The sequence below is a fragment of the Tetrao urogallus genome (assembly GCF_951394365.1).
Source record: "Tetrao urogallus genome assembly, chromosome: 1".
Classification (NCBI taxonomy): domain Eukaryota; kingdom Metazoa; phylum Chordata; class Aves; order Galliformes; family Phasianidae; genus Tetrao; species Tetrao urogallus.
The window spans coordinates 30,185,191-30,207,496 of record NC_136813.1 but is presented as its reverse complement, the minus strand read 5'-3'; the positions used below and the strand labels follow the sequence as shown (position 1 = coordinate 30,207,496).

The window sequence follows — 22,306 nt, the reverse complement described above, 5'->3', positions numbered from 1 at the left end:
CAGACGGCTCGCACCTACACTGTGATTAAATCAGCTGTCAGTAGTGAGATAACATTGGATGAGGAGCTGTCTGGAAAGAACACCTAGTTCTGCATAGCCATTCTGCAACACTGTAAGGTACTGGAGATTACAGTGACAGGTCACTGCTGTTGAAAAGGAAGAAGAACAGTGAGGAAAGCAGTATTGGAATCAAAGAACAACTAGTGACATAATAACTGGGAGACAGTGAAAGGTAAACCAAAAAGTTCAAGATGAGGACCTGGAACATCTCCAGCTTCTCAAGGGGTGACCAAAACAGCACCCTATGAACAGATGAGTGGCCCACTGACACTGAAGAAGACCATATCAAAACCAAAGAAGCTGGCAGATTTTTATATTAATTTACCTTAACTTCCTCTGACTGAGCCAATACAGCAAAAAGTTGAAATAGAGCTAGATTGAACATTTCACCCAGAAGATGGATGTCTCAGCAGAAAGGGCCCTTCCTCACAAAGTAGCAAGGGTTTTCAGCTGTAACCAAGGTGGTGCTAAATGCTCACAATGAGCTTCCAGATATGAGAGAACCCATGTAGTGGGATGGGATTTTTTTGTTTACTTTTTATAAGATCAAACACTGGTCAGGATTGTTGTAAGAGACACCCTTCACTTAGGGTAAAAGCCATTATCAATCAAGTAGAACACTCAGTGCTTAAAATTCACAATAAGCTCTCTATTGCAAAATATTGAAGTGGCTAGATGAAAGCCATGCATTGTGATCTGAATGCAAAAGGGACGCTCTTCTGAGGAAAACCAAAAAAGACTTTTGGTGCTTCCAAAGCAGTCAAAAGCAGGGCAACATAATTAACTAGATTTTATACTGAAGTACAAAATTGAATGTGAAGTCAGAATACAATCTAAGATAGATCCTTGGAGCTTCTTCGCCTCTCTTCTCAAATTCTGGGCTTAAAATACTTACAAAATCCTTACAAGCATTTCTTTGTTCTTTACTCAGACGATATAAATGCAGGAAATGCCCATCTAGCTGGCTGCATTGACTCAACAGCCAATTAGCAACAAGCACTCTTAGACTACATCTTATTTAAGATGTAGTCTTAAATCTCTTAAGATCTTATATTTACTTATATAAGTAAATGCTATAAAAGGCTTAAAATTAAGTCTTTTTAACAACAAAAATGGTGGTGTAGTATTTTAGATAAAAAGCAAACTAGAAAAAAAACAACAAAGAAGAAAACCAGATGAACAACTGTCTGAAAGTATAAACTATGAAGGAGGTTAAAGGAAAAACAAAAAGAACAAACAAAAACCATATTTAGCAAGACCACTGAGAGAAAGGGGAGTGGTACATATGAAGAGGTGGCACACTGCGAGTGCATCCCTACCAGAACTGAGGTCTCTTTCAAAGTTTAGAAACACACACATCCTGCAGTGTAAGTCTCAGCATAAACATGAGACATTTGACATCTAAGTTCAAATGCCTTCAGAGAGATTAGATCTATTTGAGATAAACAGCATGTTTAGTTCTTTATACATGGCTTATTTAATATATACCTGCATATGAAAATGTGTTTGTCTTGGAGCACACTCAACAATACATCTTCTGCTAATTACAATTCATCAGCAGTGTTTGACCACCCATCATGTACAGTCAGCAGTGAATGAGAAAAATGCTACGAGTTGCAGAATGTTTCTAACAGACAAGTGGAAGTGAATAAACAATAAAGAATAAGCAAAATGGATCCCAACCTATCCTTCCAATTTCCTGCTCCATATCAGTTGGAAATTAAAAAAACAGCTTTCTAGATAGTAAAGAAAAAGAAAGTAACAAGCCATATTAAATTTCAATATGGCTTTATTTTTATTTAAGATGGTCTTAATAAATTCTTCCAAAATTAAGTATGACTCACTTACATATCTCTGCTTTTATGCATGCACCATTTATCTTCAATTTCTAACTCCTTCATGTTAAAGTTATTTAATGATTTTCTTTTAGCTTAAGCATTCTGAACAGGATATAATTTTCTCATTCAATAAAAAGAAGAAAAACCTTGAGGAAACTGATGATTAAAATACCTTCTCCTGATGATTAAAAGGTTTAAGAGGGAAGCACTTTTGCATGATATCTTCACAATAAAATAAAGGAGATTAGGTGCTTTACAGGATGAAATAGTGTTTGCATTCTGAAGTCATAGTGGACAGTTTACCTTTCCTGTAGTTTCTCATCAGGGATCTTCAATTCTTCTTTTAAGGTCTGATACCTATCCTCCCTTAATAATCTGGTGCCATCATAGAGGGTCAATTCTCTGTCATGTATCAGCCTGTTTGAAAATAAAAATAAGCAAACTTTATGTAGCCTTTGATTTCTTTTGGCAGTACTTATTTCAACTAACACTTTCCTTTTAAAAAGCTGTCTCAGTCAACACAGTCCATTGGAAAAAGTTACAGCACTCTAAGACGCATCCAGGTGTGAAGGTTATGCAATTTGCCCAAGCAAATAGTTTCAGCATAAAGACACTTAGCCAAGCTACCTACTTTTAATAGAAAATAATGAGAATTATTTAAACTATTTTCTGGCATTTTCTATTTTCAGATCATTGTTCAAATATTACTAATGTATTATTAGTATGTAAATCATTATGTAAATTTACAGTAAAATCTAGTTCATTCTTTACGCTTACACACTGTCTTTACAAAGAACTGAAATTTCCTGTGCTATTAAAGACTTCTAAGGAACTTGAAAGAATTGTTTCTGCTTTCAAGTATGTAAAGACAGAACGATACATGTTCCACAGAGCTTCAACATTCAGCTTGATCTTTACAGCACTGTTGAAGTTACAAAGTCATATTCACCAGAAAAACCTTAATTTATCAGTACATATGTGGCCAGCAAACAGATCACATGCACACTACCCAGCTGTGCTCATAAGCTGACCTTTGCAATACAGCTAGAGTGCCAGGGTTAATTCGATGAATGCCATCAAGAATAACAAGTTTTCCTTCCAGGGCCGCAGTAACAAGTGGTGATGGTCTCCATGCAGTGTCCCCATTAGGAAGAGTATACCTCTGCTGCAGCAGGTCTCTAGCTGTCATGTCCTGTAAGTGCCAATTCATCAGAATTGAGTTATGCTGCATTTTATTCATCTACAAGTATCTGCTTTCTCCTTAGAAAACTCTATTCTATTTTTCCTGGGGCTACACCCAAAGAGGATTAGCAGCAATTTTTCAATTACTTTTTGAAAGAGGGCTGCTCTGAAAGTAATGCCTCCTATTTTATTATGTTGCCCCATGACACCAGAGGCGGATGCTGGTGGTACAGCAGTAGAGATTAAAACTTCTCACCCAAATTCTGTCAGAGTTGTTGCTGTGTGACAGATAGCAGCTGTGAGATGGTCTGACAAAGTGGCGTCTGACATGGAAGTACATATGAAGCAAAGGTGTTTCACTTCATGTGGAAAAAATGGCACCCACTGACATTCACTGATGCTTGTTGAACATTTATAGAGACCAAACAGTAGATGTCAGCACAGTGAGGCACTGGGTGGTGCATTTCTGCTAACAGTGGGGACTATTTTGAAAAACAGAGTTTTGTAGTTGAGAGTTTGCTCTATCAAATAGTATTGTATTCTTTGCATCTATTGTAGTTTCCATGAAAATAGATAGGAGGCATCGCTCTTGGAGCAACCTTTAAATAACACCCACATGGACAGGCACTGTGTCATACAGCCTATGTAAGTACCAGACTTGCCAGTATAACCTTTCTGAAGCTAAACCAGAAGTTTGGTTGTTGGTGGTTATATCAAAAGTATATAGAGTTATCACAAAATACTACATAGGGAATAAAACACAGATAAAGGCAAAATCTAGTCAACACTGTCCAGTATACATATTTTGTTACTTTCCAACAGATGCACACTGGGGCAACAAAGACATAATGGCATTTTGTGACTTGAAAGATGAAATTCCTTCTTTAGGCTACGCTGTGAACAGAATTTAACCTAAAATCAGATGAGAAAAATATTTTCTATTGTAGCTGCAGCTTTTGCAAATGTCCTCTTCACAACTACAAGCCTTTTGAACTTTCAAGAATAAAAATAGAACACATTACATCATATGGCCTGAATCATTTCCTCTTTCTAAATTTCCTTAAAAGCCTTAAAATAACAGGACAAAGTCCGGTTCATTCAGTGCTTCCCCATTTTATAACCCAAAACCTCACATTCAGATGTACCAAAACAGCCATTATTTTTATTGCCGTCCTTCTGCTTTTTAATGCAGTTTGCTCATTGCTAGTATTCTATTAAAGAATTAGCCTAAAACAATTTTTAAGCAAGGTCATAAAAAAAAGTGCAAGTATTTCCAGGATTTGCATCATAAGTGTGCACTGTGTAGTTAGCAAATGCATGCATTCAACTAACACACTTTCTGACACTTCACACCTACAGGAGGGAAACAATATAGAACAGGAATTAATCAGGAGCTCAGTATGATATATATACTGTTACACAGCTGCATTTCCAGCAACTTGATAAATACACTTCTGTTTTCATGAGAAGAAAAAAAACAACCATCAGAGGTGTATTTTCTTGAAAAATATTTTCTGAAATGAACTTCATATCATAATTTAAATGACTGAATTGTATTAATTAAGTGATGCGTTCAAATGAAGCATCATTCATTAACATCTACCCAAAGGCAGTAAGAGGTTTGCTGGGCCCTGGGCAGCCTGGTCTAGTATGAAATATGGAGGTTGGTGGCCCTGCATGTGGCAGGAGGGTTAGAGATTCATGATCCTTGAGTTCCCTTCCAACCCTGGCCATTCTGTGATTCTGTGATTTGTCACGGCAAAGTTCCTTCTTAGTGATTTATTGCTTCTATTTCTTTACACTAAATCAATTTTTAATACATAATATTAAAATTATAATGTTATGAACTGCATGATCACAGAATCACAGAATTGTAGGAGTTGTAAGGGACCTCCAGAGATCATCAAGGCCAACCCCCTGAAAAGCAGGCCTCCTACAGCAGGCTGCACAGGTAGGCATCCAGCTGGCTCTTGAATATCTCCAGAGAAGGAGAATCCACAACCCCCTGGGCAGCCTGTTCCATGATGATAATACTCTGCCACTAAAAATTCCTCCTTTTGGAGGGGGGACAACAGAAAGGTCCTAATTAATCCCTCTCCCCACACACACTACTTTGGGCAAAGCAATTGCCTTCTGAAACATTTTGATTTGTATTGGTCACAGTCATTGTAATTTAGAAAATAAACAATGCAATACAAGCTAAAGTATCTTGTATGTTAGGAAAAAAAATAATGAAGTTGAGCAGAGAAAATACTTGTTTCCTTTCCTCCCCTTTGCAGCCACTGCAATACAAATCTCCAATTCAGCCATTTTTACGGTTCTCCGCACGAATTGTGTTCTTGGCAATTACAAGGTGAAAAAAAATCTATGCTTCCTGCATTCATGCCAATTTGGACTTGTATTTTGTTAATAATTCTCAAAGAACTGGAAGGAGTTTAGAAGGAAAACTATGAGGTCATGCAAAAAAAAAAAAAAAAAAGAAATCCTAGAAACAAAAACATCACAGTACACAAACAGTAGGGATGTGCTTAAAAGATTGCTTTTGCGGTGCAAGAGAAGGAGGAACAAGTTGCAGGAAATTTGTTTTAACGTCACTTTGAATATTGTTGTTGTTTTTTTTTCACCTGAAAATTTACAGGGAAAGATAAAAATAGAAGTGAAATGCTTTATTTTGAACAATCACAACCAAAAGTTCCCTAGCTACAGTACACAAAAACCAGCTGGCTGCTGCTTCTTGCAGAAGAGAAGACCGAGAGTGGATCTTATCAACACTTGTAAATATCTAAAGGGTGGGTGTCAACTATATGGGGCCAGGCTTTTTCAGTTCGATTTACCATGCCTAATGGTTACATCTTTTTATTTTATTGCTAAAGCTGAGTACTTCCTTCTGATGCATTCTATTCTTTATCCTAAGTTGGACAAATATGTGCACATTCTATTTTCCCTGCAAGAACAGCTTTCCCACAAGAGATGCTATGTATTGATTATTTTTTTCCCTACCAGGACCAAAATAAACATTGCATTAGAATGCACGCAGACATTTCAGATACAATATGTACATGAAGAAGTAGACGCAACAATATTGTATGAACTTAATCCATGCTCCACAGAGCATGGAAAGAAATTCACGTTTATTATATCACCTAAAATGATTTAAATCATGCTGCCACTTACTGTGGACATAGCAATGTAGTGTAGCCAAATTCCACAGGAACTCTTAGAAATATGTGAAGGATGGGTGTCAAAAGGATGGAGTCAGGCTCCTTTTGGTGGCACCCCGCCACAGGACAAGAGGCAACGGGCACAAACTGGAACCCAGGAAGTTCTCTCTGAACATGAGAAAGAACACCTCTACTTTGAGATGACAGCACTGGAACAGGCTGCCCAGAGAAATGGTGATGTCTCCTTTTCTGGAGATACTGAAAACCCATCCGGACCTACTCCAGGGAACCTGCTTTAAATATGGGGCTGGACTAGATGATCTCCAGAGGTTCTTTCCCATTCCTAGGATGCAGTGATTCTCATTTGCTGCTTTTTAAACACACACAAAAAACCCTGAAAAACAAATCCTTCCTAATCAGGATCTAAGTTTCCTCTGTCAAGAATCTGCCTACTTAGAACTGAATATAGTCAGAAATGTGTACAATGTCAGAGACCATAAATTAGACAGTAATTGTTCCGTGAGACAAGTGTTACCGTAAGAAATTATCCATATGCTTAAAAGGTTTGGGATATGTTGATTGATATGTTTGGATATGTTTGATTCTCAACTCACAACATAAAAGCTTGTAGAGTTTATTTCTGTGAAAACAATATAGGCAGCTAAGGACTTCACACTATTCAAGTCCTTATATCAACTTCAGATGGAAAGAAGGACGAAGCAAATATTTAAAATAAAAGTAAACATTATATACAAACATCCAAGAACACAATTCTTCACAGAGCCTGAATGAAAATACTGCTGTTTGTTCAGACCAAAGCGAAGAGCTTCATCTAATTTCTTAGCGCCTGTAGAAATGATTGGCAAAATAACAGGAACTACAGCACAGATATGAACCTCTTTCATTTTAGAAATGATTCAGGACAATATAATCTCTCTCCCAGAAAACCAAAAAGATACTTTTTGAAGAAAAATACAGAAACCTATTAAGTATGCTTTATCAAACTTTTCAGAGCCTTCATTGCCCAATTACTGCATGAATTAATATTTAACATTTTTCCAGTCATTAAACTATGTTATTACTTTGCTGTGCAAAGCTACTGATGTGTAAAAAAACAAATGCATTCTTAAAATATATCAAAAGATGCATAGCTCAGCAGCATTCAGTCATTTTTTATGTCTTGCTTCCTGTAAAGGTTTTTAAGATTTTCTGAGATATTTTACATGTGAAATACAGAATCAGAGAACCCTTAGAGTTGGAAAGGACCTTTAAAGGTCATCTACTCCAACTCCTTTGCAATGAACAGGGACATGCACAACCTGTGCCAGTGTCACACCACCCTCACTGTAAAGTTCTTTTCCCTATATATATAACCTAAATCTACCCTCTTTAAGCTTGAAACCATTTCTATCACCACGGATTCTACTAAAGATTCTGTCCCCTTCTTTCCTGTAGCTCCCTCTTTGGATATTGAAAGGCTGCTATCAGATTATCGCGCAGCCTTATCCATGCTCCCAGCACTCTCAGCTTGTCCTCAGGAGAGATGTTTCATTCCTTGAATCATTTTTATGGTCCTCTTCTGGACGTGCTCCAACAGCTCCATGTCTCTTCTGTACTAAGAACTCCACATCTGGACGCAGTACTCTAGGTGAGGCCTCACCAGTGCAGAGCAGAGGGGTAGGATCACTTCCCTGCTGGCCACACTGCTTTTGACGCAGCCTAGGATGCAAGACCTTGCACTTGGATTTGTTGAATCCTGTAAGATTCACCTGGGCCCACTACTCAAGCCTGTCTAGGTCCCTCTGGATGGTATCCCATACCTCTAGTGTACTGAGTACACCACACAGCTTGGTGTCATCAGCAAACTTGCTGAGGATGTATTCAACCTCACTGTCAACGTAATTGATGAAGATACTAAAGAGCATCAGTCCCAGCACCAACTCCTGTGAGATAGCCCTCATCACTGATCTCCTTCCAGGCACCGAGCCACTGACCACCACTCTCTCGACTCAGTTCTGCAGCCAGTTTGTCCATTGAACAGTCCACCCATCAAATCATGTCTTTACAGTTTGGAGTAAAGGATGTTGTGGGGTGCCATGTCCTTACTGAAGTCCAGATAGATGATGTCAGTGGCTCTTCCCTTGTCCATTGATGCACTGACACCATCGTAAAAGGCCATTAGGTTGGTCGAAAAGGATTTACCCTTGGTGGAGCCATGCTGGTTTTCCCCTATCACCTCCCTGTCTTCCTTAGCATAATTTCCATGAGGATGTATTCCATGATCTTTCCCAGCAGTCACTGCCTTATCATCACAGGATTTTGTACATGCTGCAATGTTGCCAGCATCTCTCAAGGAAGTCAGTCTTTCAAGGCCCCTGCTAGCACCCTGTCCTTCTAATACAGCTATGCCATCCCACACCTTATCACAGGAAGGCTCACTGTCACCCCCATCCCTGTTCAGACCTAGTTTAAAGCCCTCCCAATGACTTCTACTAGCTTTTCCCCAAGGACCCTTCTCCCCTCTAGAGAAAGGCAAATCCCATCCGGTGCCGACAAACTCGGTATCATGCAAACCATTTAGTTCTCAAAAAAGTTCTGGCAACAGCACCACATATATATACATACATATATACCTGGATGTTAGGTAGACATGTCCACGAGTGAATTTATTCTGAACAATGAGCTCACAGTTGTTGTTTTTTTTTTTTGCTTTAACAACATTCCCTATTACCATAAATGCCGCTCTACAAAAACCCTGCGCCCTTTTAACTTGATCAAATCCTGGTGAAACCAAAGGAATGGTTCACTCTAATGTGAAATACTTCAAACTCTTAGCCTAGATTTTATTTCAGCAGTAATCACAAGTCCTTCTGAAAGAACGATGTCCAGCAAGTAACTGATTTCTTCATCAGCTCCTCCATTCATGCATCTCCAAAAAGGAAGTCGTCTGCTCCTATTCAGTGAAGCCATACTAATTAAAGTTAGGCTATTGAAAAACAGTGGTTATGTTTTTAAGCTTGCCGAATTAAATAATTCCCTGATTTTGCTGGTGAGTAAAAGTCATAGGCTATCCTGAGTTGGAAGAGATCCACAAGGATCAGTCATTACAAGGATCACTGTACCTCATACAACAAAAGTGTGAGTGAGTCTGTCTTTATGTTCATTTGTCAAGGCAGTAAAAGTAATTTTCTTGGGATGATTTAAAAATATATTTATATGGACAAGTGCAGAGAGAAGTATGACATAATTCTAGCCCAGAATCTATGCACCTATCTTACTATATGACTGTATACAGGATAACAGATACTTCTGGAAAAGCCAGGTATATCACTGGGAACATCATATTGCATTGATAGGGCTGTGTAACTTTGAAAACCAAACCTGATCATAACTGGACAGGTTAAAACTCGGGAAAAGAGCTCTTATCTGACTCAATTTATGCAGATATACTTTTAAAGTCTGCACTTCCATTAGCTAAAGGCATACTGGGGGAAGGAAGAGCAGAACAGTGGGATCGTGTTTGAAGAAGCTCGTGTCAATGCAGAAAAACATAAAATGGACTTTCTCTTTCATAATCATAATTTTTTTTTCCTTTTTTTCTTTCTTTTGTCTCTTTCAACCCTTCAATGATACCACCCATTTTTGTCTGCATCTCTTAACTCCCCACATGCATCCAAACCAGCTGCCACTGTCTTTTTCTTCCTTTTAAGGTTTCCATGCTGTCTGGGAAAGATTTAAATAAGCAAAGGAAGGGGAAGATTATATCGTGTTAAAGAATATACTGTGTTAAGAATATACTGTGTTAAATCTGATGCTAATCTTCCCCTACAATATTGCCAATTATCACTTATGACCACAAAATTTGTGATATTTGGTATGCTTTGGCTTACAAGGTCATGGAACAGCCTTAGCTTCATATTTCATTTGAGAGTGTTTTCATTCCTAAAGGTTATGGAGAAAACCTTACATGTAATAAGCAAATTCAGTCACTCTATTTTTAACCTCAATATTTTTCAGACTATGGCATGAGGTCATAGTTGATCAAGATCTAAGACTGACAATATTCTCCAAACAAGTACCAAGTGAACACTGCCTACAGGAGATCACTGTTAAGCAGGACAGACCTCAGGGTTTAAAAAACAAACAATCTATAGTGCTGTGAGACAGTCTGCTGCACTGTCAGGATGAAATCAACAGAAAAAAACCTAAACGGATAGCAGGGCCACTGCTTCACATTTATCATACTCTGAGACAACTGACATCTCCTTAATTTGATTTTTCTGTACATCTAACGTGTCTGCAACTATTGCTACTTTAAACTAGGGTAGATTTTTTCCTCCAGCTCACTAGAAACACAGCCTTGATGATACCTACAGCTCCTCGACACCACCTGCAAAACACATTGAAGCCCTTATGACTTCTCTAGTTCTTCCTTTCACTTTATCCCTAAGTGTCATTCTAAGACAGTTAAGTCAGCTACCTATAAGCCTCACAAAAAACACACACGTCTCCCCAAATTTATTTTTAAAGCCACATCTCTATTAAGATCCCAGCCAAATTTGAAATAAATTAGCAACAGTTCGGCTAAGAGTGATAGCACCTAAAAAAAAATGAGCAGCATTAATATCAATTGAATGTAATATGCATTTATCACATATAAATACCAATCCTCATTCTTTATTTCTAGGATCCAACATTTTTGAATATAGAACTTTTTCTTTTTTATCTCTACTACAATGCAGTCCCACCACCACTGTAACCATCAGACTAAAAAGAAATGTATAAATAAATAAATAAATAAATAAATAAATAAATAAGGGAAAAAAGTAAATCAAGAGAATCAATAGCATTATTTAAAATCCCATGAGACAGGCATCAGAAAAAATAAGCTGTAAGAGGACACTGAAAGATCTTGACAGAAGTAAAAAAAAATGAAACTGTAAGCCTATAGAAAGTGAAAAATAACTTGAGAACATCCTCAATAAGCTTTAATAACTTAAGAAACCTCTTCCATACCAGTGAAAAATAACATTAAAACTGCTGATTGATTATAAAATGAAACAGCATAGGGACAAACAAAAAAAAAAAAGGAAAGAGAAAAGGTCTTCAATATGCATGAATTACAAGAAGTCACCACTCTGACCAAAAGGAAACATACTTCAAAAGTAGAGAGAAAGTCTGGAAAGACATGGAAGACATCATTTTCTTTATGATGCTCAGTTGCGTCAAATCACAAAACAAATTGTCAATTCTCTGTTGCTAACAGAAAGATGCAGTGAATGCTTACATTTTGCTTATTTAATTTATCTCTCTCACATTCTCAATGAAGGCAGTAAAATGAAAGTAAAGCACTACAAGGGCTAACTTATAAGTAATAACATCAAACTATCTATATTGCTGTATACTACCCCCTTTGTTGAGGTCTGCAGTGAGACAAGATTTTAGATGAGTATTCCATAACAGAAAGTAAAAAAACACTCCATAATTACCATAAAGCTATTTTTAGTATCCTTTATTTTAAAACACACACTGGTGATTATTATTACTGATTATAGAAGCTGCTGCTGTACATAAAGGCTGCCTTACATGGAGAACCTGCCTGCGTGTTGTATTTTGGATCATATTTAAAGCATGATCATCAGCAGATCGTTTACTTACCTGATATAGCATGATAGGTTCTATGCTGTATCCTAGCATATCAGCAAACTCCTTAGCAATAACTGTTTTTCCACAGCCCTAAAAAGTTAGAAAATAATAACTAAATTACATTGTAAGGAACATGGGGAAAGAGGGAAACGAGAAATTAAAATTCTTACTTTTCCTCCAATCAAACACATATCTTTAACCATATGAGATTGCATCATTTCTGCCAACAGCTGATCATGACTGGAAGTTCTTATGAATTTATCTGATTGAGAATGCTGTTTTAATAGCCCAGTCCCAGCTGGAACCTAAAAGGAAACAAGGCAAAAGAAAACAAAACAAAACACTTAATAAGACATATTGTGATAGCTCTAAACTTTGTATGGACTGGGTTACACTTCTCCAAATAATACTGTAATGTTTTGTGGATGTAATTATCAAACCCAAATCTTACACTGAATAAAATTAACACTGTATAATCTGTCCCTGGAGAATTCAAGACCAAGTTGGATGGGGCCCTGGTCAACCTGGTCTAGTATCAGATCTAGAGGTTGGCAGCTTTGCCTATGGCAAATAGGGGCTGGAACTTCATGATCCTTAGAGACCTTTCCAATCCAAGACATTCTATGATTCTGATTTTTTTATAGACAACTTCCTCCACACTTTCTTCTCCCATTCTTAATGGAAAAAAAAAAATTATGAAATGTAAACCAATTCAATTAGTGCTGGTGCAGGGTCTGGAGCACAGGGCTTATGAGGGGCAGCTGAGAGAACTGGGATTGTTCAGCCTGGAGAAGAGGAGGCTCAGGGGAGACCTCATTGCTCTCTGTAACTGCCTGAAGGGAGGCTGTAGTGAGCTGGGGGTCGGCCTCTTCTCTCGTGTAACTGGTGATAGGACCAGAGGGAATGGCTTCAAGCTGTGCCAGGGGAGATTTAGGCTGGACATTAGGATATACTACTTCTCTGAAAGAGTGGCCAGGCACTGGAATGGGCTGCCCAGGGAGGTGGTGGAGTCACCGACCTTGAAGGCTTTCAAGGAATGTTTGGATTTTGTGTTGAGGGACGTGGTTTAGTGAGAACTGTTGGTGATGGTTGGACTGGATGATTTTGTAGGCCTTTTCCAACCTTGGTGTTTCTACAATTTCTGTGAATTATGGCATTGGGGTACAAAAAGAACTTGAGACTGGTCATGCAGAAATCAAAATATGAGAAGTGTTTATTACTTAGAGAAAAACAAACAAACAAACAAAGAATGTGTCTTGCAAAAATCTGCAGGGGACACTTTGATCAGAACTTTGGAGACTAAAAATATTCAGTCATCCTCCACATTAGGATGCTTGCACTATTTCCATTTTCTGTTCTAGTCTGGAACTGTTTAATCAGCAAACTTCTCATGTCCTCTTCCTTGAAAAAAATGCATTCTGCAGGCATATTTTGAGCAGGTATCATCTACCTACACGGTCAAATGAATGCAAAAATCCACCTCCTCAGAAAAAAAAGTCCTATCAAGTCCTTATAGATTTACCTTTGTCTGACAAATTCCTGTTTGCTGCTGTTCCCGTTTTTGCACTGTCACAGTGCAGAGTCTCTGAGGATAACCTTCATCTGTATTAGAACTGTCTCTGACTCCCACTAACTCTCCATCTTTAGAAACTATCTAACGTCCAAACTCAAAATTAACTTCAAATCCTCACATCACCGCCTCTTCCCTGAACATGATCTTCTTTCACTACCTAGCAGGTCACAAACTTCTCAGACCAATCACATTTAATGCAATTATTTTTGTTCCATTTTCCCAACACCCCGTGTCAGAACACTACCAAACACTCATCAGATTTTATTTGAAGTGCAGATACACACAGACCATTATTTTATTCTAAGAAAAAGGGAAAGCAGCATCAAGAACATCACAAGCATTTTTATTCAAAATTTCTGGATGTTTTACTGCATTATAGATTTTCCTTTCATTTATTTTTCAGCACTTGATATACCTGTAGTTTCCTATATACAATTAATTTATCTAAAATATTGCTTATCCATAATCCAATAATCCTGTATCTACGTGCTTTTGAAAAAATAACAAAAAGCAAACACTCAACACAAATGTGTTTCAGGATCAAAGATAAGAGTCAAATTCTTGATTACATGAAAGTAACTTAACAGTAAGTACGTACAGTTTTAGGAATATGTAATTACCTGGAATGTCACTTCACTTTCACCGATCTGTACAGTTACATCAGCCTTGAAGGGTTTGTTTCCTGGTACACTTTCAACTTTTGTAATCTGTCTTGGACGCAATTGTTTGTTTGAGTCTTGGAGCTCAAAACGCTGCAGAATTAGAGGGTTGGGGGAATTATTTATTAAATATAGATTTCTTTTTTAGAATTGTTTGTTCTGATAACAGGGCCAGAAGCATATCCAAGATTAATTACTTGTGAAGTCTTAAACTCATTTCATTTATTTAAACTTTATTTCACTTTACACAACTGTGTTTACAGTCTTGATGGCCTATATATTTCATATACTCTTTTAAACCAAACCAAAAAGACCTACTTATCTATTTATTCCGACTAAAGACAAATGCAATTTAATTGTCATATTGTTACTTTGCAGATACTTACTTGGACAGACTGAAATAATAAAATAAATGGACGATAGCCTTTAGCAGTTTAGTAATGGACCACCTATCTTTGCAGGCAATTATAAAAAACTGCAGATTTAAATATCTGACTACCAGTAAAAATGACCACCAAACATTATGTTTATGTAGCTCCACAGTCTTATCACACAATGAAAACTGAGGAAGACCTCTACCTATCAAGCCTTCAGCACATTCTGGATATATCAAAAAGTAATGGGCTTCTGTATTCCCAATCCACTTCTGAGCATTATATTCTAATGTATGCTTTATACAGATATCATGAAAATGATTGCTTTGTCGTACAAAGAGAAGTCGTTATCAAAGGGCTTAAGTATAAGAAAAGCCACAGTAATATTTTCAAAGTTGAAAGCTGAGTAATCAAGAGAAAAAAGAGGGAAAGGTTGAGGGAACTGGGCTTATTTAGATTGGAGAAAAGAAGGCTCTGGGGAGACCTCACTGTGGCCTTCCAGTATTTGAAGGGAGCGTATGAACAGAAGGGGAACAACTGTTTATGAGAGTGGATTGTGACAGGACAAGGAGGAATGGCTTTAAACTGAGACAGGGGAGGTTTAGGTTAAATGTTAGGAGGAAGTTTTTCACACAGAGGGCAGTGAGGCACTGGGATAGACTGCCCAAGGAGGCTGTGGATGCCCCATCCCTGGAGGCATTCAAGGCCAGGCTGGATGTGGCTCTGGGCAGCCTGGTCTGCTGGTTGGTGACCCTGCACAGAGCAGGGGGTTGAAACTGGATGATCATGATTCTCTGATTCTCTGATTCTCTGATTCTCTGCACAGGAGGGAAAGATAATTTTACAAGGAATAAGAGGATTAAAATTGTACAAGTAGCAAAATAAGAACTGCAAATTGGCATTAATGCAAAAAACACAAAGTTTATAAATGACTTTGTGGGAAGGGATGAAAGAGAAGCAAATTCTGCCTTAGACTACAGTTTGCAATAGAAAGATCTCAGAAGTAACCAGAATAATAGAATTGTCTAAACAAGCAAGATGAATCCAATTTTCTGTAATATTAGCCCACTCCGTAAGAGAGTGCTTCTGTCGTTCAAAGAGGCTTCCTACTGAGAAGCAGCAAAATAGAGGAGGAGGTCGGAGGAGGAGGTCAGGCAACATTAAAGAGGATGAACAAATAATGCAAAAAAAAAGTAAACGACAAACAAAAACAAAACAGCGGATGTTCCCAATACCATAAAAAAAATCAAGCATGCAAATGGCACGTAAGAATTTAAAAGGCAAAGCCCAAATCTGCGATGAATCTGAAACAACTGAAAGCTTATGGAACAATGAAGGAATTAGCTGCAATCTCTTGTGAGCCACAAACATAACTGAATATCAATGGCCAGTTTTATAAATGCCTATCAATAGTACATAGGAAAGAAAACTTCATTACTGTGGAAGACATCATACATATTTAAGCTAATCATTCGGAAATGTTTCACTGGAGACTGTTTTGGTTGAAAGCAGTCATTTGTCTACATCTAAACTGTATAAAGGAAATGCTCAAGTTAAATAACTTTTTACAAGCATATTTCAAATATTCATCTGCCATTCAAAAATAATTTCTCATGCAAATACTTAATCCAAGTACAAAGGCCAGAATTCAAGCCAAGCCATACCTTGCTTTGCAAGATCTCTTACATTTAAAATCTTTAAGATTCAAAACAGAAAATGACAGTTTCTCAAATGAAGCAACTTCAAATATAGGTACACAAAGATAGATCATTCTCAAGTTTTCATTGGCACTTCTGTCTGTCGCAAGCTAATGATGTAATGAACTAAGGAATACTGGAAACTGCATTCCTTTTACCAGTGCCCTGTATGATAACCAGCTCTCTAATAAAGCATCAACAGTGATTCGGTGTGCAATCAAGGAAGATTCCACTCAGTGTTGGCTAGGCTGACACAAGGAGCCACATTTTATACCCTACAAAACAGTTCTCAGACAGATAGAGATAAAACTAAGACAGGTTAGATTTAATAGGTTCACTCAACATGAGATCTGCATTTCAAAGCATCTTTACATACCTAAGACTAACACAGTAACTAATTTCATTTGCAGGGAAGATGTAAGTCAGTAGCTCATTTCATTGATTATCAAGAGCAAGAATTAAGAGGAATACCTAAGACATAGTGGACTCCTATTGAGAAAGAAGGCACATTTGGAAAAGATACACCCAAGCTGAGGATTACGGTTGGGAAGACAGTATCCAGGGAATGTGATGGCCTCTAGAAATATGCACAGGTTCTAACAGCTGCCAAAACCAGCTGTTGAGCCAGCTATCTACCTCATTTCTCACCTCCAACAGCTGACTGAAACAGCTCATGAAAGTAAGATACATTAAAAGCTAGAGCACTACTTGCCCATATCTGTCTCCAACTCTGATCATTAAACTTTACATTTATGACAAGGAATTTGTTTCTGTTTTCTTTAAACATTAGCTGATGTTAAAAGGTGACTCAATCCTCACAAATTAATTAATCAACTCCAAATATATGTCAGGTATACTTTTTTCAACTCAATCTTTCCTTGCTGAAAGTAATATTCCTTAACTGTATTCTGTTACATAGTTTTCAGTAGCAAACATAGCTAGACATACTCTTAATGTCTGGAGAAGGGCAGAATAATAAAGCACATTGCTTTGCAAGACTCCTCTCCTTCACATTTCTTGTGGGATGGCAAAAATAATTTTGTATTCAGTTCTTGCAATGCTACTACTAAAGTACAATTATAAACAGGAGTTCCTCAGTACAACCAGTTGTTTAATATATTTTATAAGATTGTCTGCTTTGTTGCATGCAAACAGAATAAAATTCCTAATAGGATTATACATATCTGCTAACCTAGAGAGACAAGCTTATGAAAGTCATGCTGACAAAGAATATCAAAATAAGAACAACTAACACAGAAAAGTTTAAATGATAAAGAAGATTTAAAAGTAGACAGTCACTAAGAAAGAAAGTCAACCCTCTTATATAAGAAGAAAAAGCATACATAGCAGAAGGCTTATTAAAAGAAATAGCAAATGAAGAAAGCTAATAGTACAGAATGTAAAGATTCCTACTATGCATAACTGATAGCAAAAAATAAAGGACAAGATAACAATAAAAGCACATTGAGAACAGAAGTGACTGTCTCTGCTCTGTTAACAGAGTTAACAGAAATTTCTATTTCCATCTAGATCCTGGTTCTTACTGGCAATTTCAATCATGCTGATGAGTGCTGGAAGGGAAACAGCATGACACAATCAATCTACCTTTTTTGGAAGGTTGTCTGGAATAAATTCTTACCACAGGTGCTGTGCTGGGGTGATGTACAGTGGCTCTGCTGTTCACAAACAAGGAACAGTAGGAAGGGGGTGCAGCAATAGACAGCAGCCTTGGTTGCAGCAACCATGAAATAATGGAGGTCAAAATTCTGAGGAGAAGCAATGAAGCCAAGTAACAGAGTACAGATCTCGCATTTCATGGGACCAGAGTGGCTCATTCAGAGAAGTAACAGACAGGATCCCAGAGCAGGAAGTTCTGAAGGCCTGTGAACACTAGCAGGACCTCCTTCAAAAGCAAAAACTCATGAAAACAAGCTGATAGCCTAGCTAAACTAGGGAGTTCAGGACTAAGCTCCTGTGCAGATTTGGGAAGTGGCAGCAAGGACAGATAACAGTCATTCCCTGACGCATAGACATGGTTCAGGACCATTCCCTAACCACTATGTTGAGTATTCCTAAATAGGCAGGTACAAATGACTTTCATTTTTCAGGACTGAAAGAGCTGGGTGAGATGGTTTAGGCTGCAAATGTTTATTTGCAATATCTCCTACACATTCGAAGAAGAAAGCAAGCTAATACTGTGCTAAAGTTTTAAAAGGATGAATAGAATAACCCAGTACAGTTACAAGCTTGATAAGCTGTTATTAAACACAATCATAACAACAGAACAGATCTGGTCAAAAACAAACAAGAAAAGGCTAATACAGACTAAAGCCAGAAAACTAATACATTCTTTAAGTATACTTTATCAAATGCATCTTGTGCCATGTGATCTGTTTTTATTTCAATATCTCCTCTAAAAGGTCAGGTGCCAAAGGTATTTTTAAGCATTTAACTACTTTAGCCACAGAATAAACTACTCTCAAACAAACATTTCTATATAACGAGTTTTGTGCAGTCTTGAACTCAGGTCTAAGAATTCTATAGAAAACAAGTTTCGCTTTTCACTCTAATGGAATCTATGAGCACTCTAAGGGAATCCGTGAACATCTAAGTGCTTTTGAAAGACTGTATTCATACCAGCAATAATGTAACCACCTCATTCACTTAAGATTTTTTATTCTTTTTAAAAACTGAAATAATGATGTAGCATTAGTCAACATCCATTGCTCCCTTGAATTACAACATGCAATACTTACTTTTAGTGCATCTTTGACAGCAGTTCTGCCTTCCTTTCCAAGGAAAACATTATAGGGATAAAGCCGGTCAATAACATGCTGGACTGACATCATAGGAAATGAATCCTAATTCAAATTAAAAATACAGATGAAACAAAATGATTGGTTCATCATTCATCAGGTGTTAAATCCAAAACAGTGCTAAACTTGAAATAAAAAATTTAATGGCAATAAACAAATGACCAACTCATCCAGCAGTTGGTCAGATGTCAAAACAGGCATTTTGAACATGCAATTCATTACAATGAAAGTATCTCAAGCAAGTTAGATAAATTATGCCAAAACAAGCACTTCTTCTCCCGTGCATAAATGGAAGCCACAGGGACTGTCTCAGAATCTTAACATCACTTGAGGTTAGATGAGACAAATTCCACCAGTGGAAACCGTGTTTCACACTATGACAAGAATCTGTACAATAACAGCCTACTATTTCACAGCAATTTCTAATATTTACTTCTAATTCTATTATATTGTACAGGTTTTACTTAACTAATTTCTAGAAAGTTTGGAACAGCTGAACAAAATTTGTTTTGCTTTGAAATGCGTTACCAAGGATGTTTGCACTTCCCAAACAAAACTGTAAACAATGTTTTACACTTCCTTGCTAATTATAAGTAATAATTATTCTGTCAGCTGTTATCTGAACTAGCAATTGTTCCAGTCATTTTGCCACAGCAATAGAGAAAGAAATAGAAGTACTTTTGAGAATAGTTAAGAGACATGCACACAACTTTCTCCATGGTAGAAAAAGTGTTTCAGAAAATCCTAAAATAATGCTCAATTGCTTCAGAAAAGACATGCATGTTATTAAGGATTGATCCTGAGTAACTGTTGTTATTAACAATTAGTGGACTGCTACTACTTTTTTTACATGCTCTAATATTATTTAAATAAAATGGATCAGTTCTCAGTTACAGACTTGGATTATGCAGAGATCCAACTAAAGAGAAGAGTTGCTCAGAAATGAGATCCAGAGATGCATATTTTATGAAATGCATAATTCAATTCATACTTATAATCAGTAGTACTATTTATAATGTTCCATATTAAAAAAACATCAGTAAAAATAAACAACTTAAGAGCATTGTAGTAAATATGCTGCCTAAAGGATCACAAAGCCCATTACTGCATTTTAAAAGCCCTCTATAAATAAAGATGTAACATATAATTTGCACACATTATCTCAAATTAATAATAATTACAGTGGCATATCCAAAATTAGCCTCTTCAGAACAGCATACTACAAAAAAATTTGGAGAAATGAGTTTTCAAACTAAGAAACACATTTTTGAAACTACATTAATCTATGCAGAAGACAGGGAGACAGTCTTTATGATATATACATTCTACACTGCTATATTGTTTGGGTGTACTGGTGAATGGGAAGCTGGACAGGAGCCTTGCAGGCCAGAAAGCCAACCATATCTCAGGCTGCAACAAAACAAGCATGGCCAGCAGGGTAAGGGAGGTGATCCTGCCCTCCTGCTCCGTGCTGGTAAGACCTCACCTGGAGTACTGCATCCAGATGTGGAGTCCTCAGTACAGGAGAAACATGGAGCAGTTGGAACATGTCCAGAGGAGGGCCACAGAAATTATCCAAGGGATGGAGCACCTTTCCTGCAAGGACAGGCTGAGAGAGCTGGGGCTCTTCAGTCTGGAGAACGCTGCAAGGTGACCTGATAGCAGCCTTTCAATATCTAAAAGGGAGCTCCAGGAAAGAAGGAGACAGACTCTCTAGAAGGGTCTGTGGTGACAGAACAAGGGGAGGTGGCTTCAAGCTCAAAGAAGGTAGATCTAGGTTGGATATAAAAAAAAAACAAAAACAAACCTTCTACATTGAGGATGGTGAGGCACAGGAAGAGATTGCCCAGAGATGGGCCTGATGCCCTGTTCCTGAAGACTTTCATGGCAAGGCTGGATCAGGCCCTGGGTAACCTGATCTAGCTGTAGGTGTCCCTGTTCATTGCAGGGGAGTTGGACTAGATGACCTTTGAAGGTCCCTTTTAACTCTAAGGATTCTATGATTCTACAATTGTAAATCAATCCAAAACCAAAAAAATGGTTAAATCAAAGTAGAGGATGATGACCCAGTGCGTGAAGGAGAAATGCTCCAGCTAGAATCAGTGAGAACAGTTGGCTTAGAAAACTGAGTGATTAAAACTAATTCTAAAAGAAACAGTTCTGGCCTATCCAAAAAAGAGGCTGTCATACAATGGTAACATTTTCACATTCTCTAATGTAAAATAAAACGCTTCCTTCATTCCACGGTTTAGATAATGGCTTACATCTCATTTTCTTTCCATCTCTCTGAAAGCTATCTGGCAGTCATTTAAAAATAATTCTTCATACAGGGCTTAAAGAATAAGAAGTTGTAATTTATTTTAAAACCCATCATGTATTTCTTTCCAAAGCCCTTTATGTGCTCTTTCAGTTCTCTAAACCTGAATCTTAATCACTTCATACTATCTGATGTAATACCACTAATTCAGACCCAAAATTCCATCTCTAAATATCAGGCACAATGACTTTCTAGCTTATAGTTGAAGGGACTGAGCACAGCAGTGACACAAATAACTGACACCTTTTAATATGTACAATCCAATAAAACTTATTGTCACTGAGCAATACCACTGGAGAGATGATTGCATGGAAGATACAATGGAGAATTATTCTAGTAGACTTCTCCACTATGGATTGTAGCTGTCAGGAGAACTACTGTACCTTCAAATACGCTCAGCCTGCATCTCCTGATAACTCCCCTAAGTTTATTGTAAATTCACCAGCCATTCCATAGATCCCAAAGATCTAATATGGGATTCATCTCATACAACTTAACGGTCTCTGACATTGCATTTAAGCATATTATTATTTATTGCATTAACAGTCTCTGCACCTGCATTTTAACTTTTTGTTGTTAAAGGAGAGTAGTAAGTGTCTTTGTAATGCAGCATTAAAATAGAAAAATCACAACCTACAGAAATGCTTATTTCTCTACACTGATAATACAAAGAGGTCCACGACAACCTCACTGTCATCACATATGCTGTATCTGAAGTCACAGAAGTTGATTAAGCAGAGTAGGAACATTATTTTGAAAACACACAGATATATTCAACTATTTTAAAAATATTGCATTGTGCCTTTCCTTGCCCTTCCATATTATGCTTGGTTGAAGCATTGTTATTCAAATCATCTTCGGATTTTTAAGTTATTTCTCCAAAATGTTCTTGTTCATCTTCTTCCAGATACATGAAAAATACAGATCTAATTCTAAGAAATTTTAAGCTTGTACAGTTTCACAGCACATGTGTATACACTTAC

General features: G+C 37.4%; 1 protein-coding gene across 1 annotated transcript in view; it reads right to left on the bottom strand.

Moving 5' to 3' along the window:
• VWA8 (von Willebrand factor A domain containing 8) overlaps positions 1-22,306 on the bottom strand; it is a gene marked incomplete at both ends in the record, with an annotated part of 114,822 nt that overhangs the window by 53,334 nt on the left and 39,182 nt on the right. Inside the window, 7 exons of the mRNA XM_079535851.1 lie at positions 2,202-2,315; positions 2,930-3,090; positions 11,900-11,977; positions 12,058-12,192; positions 13,410-13,541; positions 14,081-14,212; positions 18,947-19,051. Of these exons, the coding sequence (XP_079391977.1) occupies positions 2,202-2,315; positions 2,930-3,090; positions 11,900-11,977; positions 12,058-12,192; positions 13,410-13,541; positions 14,081-14,212; positions 18,947-19,051 (857 nt within the window). The remainder of the gene's footprint in view (positions 1-2,201; positions 2,316-2,929; positions 3,091-11,899; positions 11,978-12,057; positions 12,193-13,409; positions 13,542-14,080; positions 14,213-18,946; positions 19,052-22,306) is intronic.